This window comes from Rhea americana, unplaced genomic scaffold (genome assembly GCF_003343005.1).
Source record: "Rhea americana isolate MKP2758 unplaced genomic scaffold, rheAme1 scaffold_653, whole genome shotgun sequence".
Taxonomy (NCBI): Eukaryota; Metazoa; Chordata; class Aves; order Rheiformes; family Rheidae; genus Rhea; species Rhea americana.
In genome coordinates, this window is record NW_028186816.1 from 12,289 (window position 1) to 14,141 (window position 1,853).

The 1,853-nt window shown below is 50.3% G+C and overlaps 1 protein-coding gene across 1 annotated transcript; it reads right to left on the reverse strand.

Annotated features, from left to right (window-relative positions):
• Positions 1 to 153: 153 nt before the first annotated feature.
• Positions 154 to 1,802, reverse strand: HOXC4 (homeobox C4). The gene is made up of 2 exons (XM_085320742.1): positions 1,169 to 1,802; positions 154 to 660 (listed from the first exon to the last, which is right to left on the reverse strand). The coding sequence occupies exons 1-2, from the start codon at positions 1,710 to 1,712 to the stop codon at positions 323 to 325; spliced, it is 882 nt and encodes a 293-aa protein (XP_085176868.1). The 5' UTR covers positions 1,713 to 1,802; the 3' UTR covers positions 154 to 322.
• Positions 1,803 to 1,853: the final 51 nt, after the last annotated feature.

The window sequence follows — 1,853 nt, forward strand, 5'->3', positions numbered from 1 at the left end:
TAAATAAAACCCTGAAACGGCGTAAAAAAACCCTGCAGGTACAGACACCTGGCCTCATGCTATCCGACATGCATCTAAAGCCTGCGGTCTTAACGGAGACCCATTGTTTTTTATACGCACGGGAAATAATTAATAATAATAATAATAATAATAATAATAATAATAATAATAATAATAATAATAAACTACGAGAGAAGGCGAACAGGGAGGGGGAGGGGAAGGGACAGGAGGGGAGGGAAAAAGAACCAAAATATATATATATCTATATATATTAGATTCTATAAATAATCCAGAGTCATTCGTGTGCGGGTGTGCGGGTGTTTTATAACCTGGTGATATCCTCTGTGCGCGGGTCCTGCGCGGCGGCGGCGGGCAGCTCCTCGCCCGCGGCCGTGCTCGACGGGGCGGCGGGGGCGGCCGCCGCCGCCGCCCGCACTTTGGTGTTGGGCAGCCTGTGGTCTTTTTTCCATTTCATGCGCCTGTTCTGAAACCAGATTTTGATCTGCCTCTCGGAGAGGCACAGCGAGTGGGCGATCTCGATGCGCCGTCGGCGGGTCAGGTACCTGTTATAGTGAAACTCCTTCTCCAATTCCAAAACCTGCTGCCTCGTGTAAGCTGTCCGGGAGCGCTTGGGTTCGCCTCCATTGTAATTGGGATTCACTGGGAAAAAGGGAAAAAAAAAAAGAGGAAGGAAGGAAGGGGGAAAAAAACAGCAAAAATTAGCATGAATAGAAGGGAGAGGGAGAGACAGAAACAGCAGAGAGAGAACTGGAGCAGCTGAGAGGAAAAAGTAATAGGCTAAATAGGTAATAAAGAACTTTGGGCAGCTCAAGAGTTTCTATTCTAATAGGAAGGGGTTTCCCTGGCTCAAAAGACTGAATTATTTATGCACCCCTTACAAAGCTTTCGGAGTTTCACACATACATAACAGAACGAGCCACATGGCTAAGGCTGCCCACAGTAGCTCGGCTATAAAATTTATGGTGGGTGTAATTACCCATTCGGAGTCGTAAATCCAGTTCAATTGTGCTAACCCAAAGACTCTCATGGAAGGGAAGGAAATAAAAAAAAGGAGAGAGAGAGAGAGAGGCAGAGAGAGAGCATGAGGTGGAAAGGAAAAAAAAAATCAGCGAGCAGCGCGACGGAGAGGAAAATAAAAGTTGCATACCAGTACTGACGTGGATTTTTTTCATCCAGGGATACACTATGGGTTGTTTGGAAGCTGTGCTGTTAGGATGCTCGGGGTTTGGCTGGCCGCAGGCTGCGGGGGCCGGGGAAGGAGTGGTGGAAGAGGTGGAAAGAGCAGCCTGCTCGCAGAGCTGCTGCGCTTTCTCCGAGAGGTGTTGGCCTCCTGGAGTTTGCCCGGGTCCCCTTTGGTGCGCGGCCGCGTTGCCGGGAGCTTGGATACTAGCACAGCTGTACTGGCGGTCGGGGAAGGAGGGTCGTGGCACTGGGTACAGCTCTTGATGGTGATGCTGATAGCTGGACTCCCTTGTCCGGCTATAATATTCCGGACTGTGGTCTGGGATGTAATTATTTTGCGAATATTCCTCGCATGGAGGAAATTTCGGATCGATGTAGTTAGAGTCCATCAAATAAGAGCTCATGATCATTAATTTCTGGAGTGGAAAATAATTTTTCTCGCTTTGTCGTTTTTCTGCTCCATAAAGCCCTCCTACTAGCTGGCGACCCCGTAAAGTTACTTTCACCATGTGACTCCCGCGGCCAATCACACCCGCCAGCCCAGTCCCCGGATAAGGAACCAAAAGCTTTGCCGAAACGTCCCCAAATTGCGCGGCCGCGCGTGGGAGCGCGGGCGCGGCGGAGCCGCGGAGCCGCCGGCCCGCGGAGCC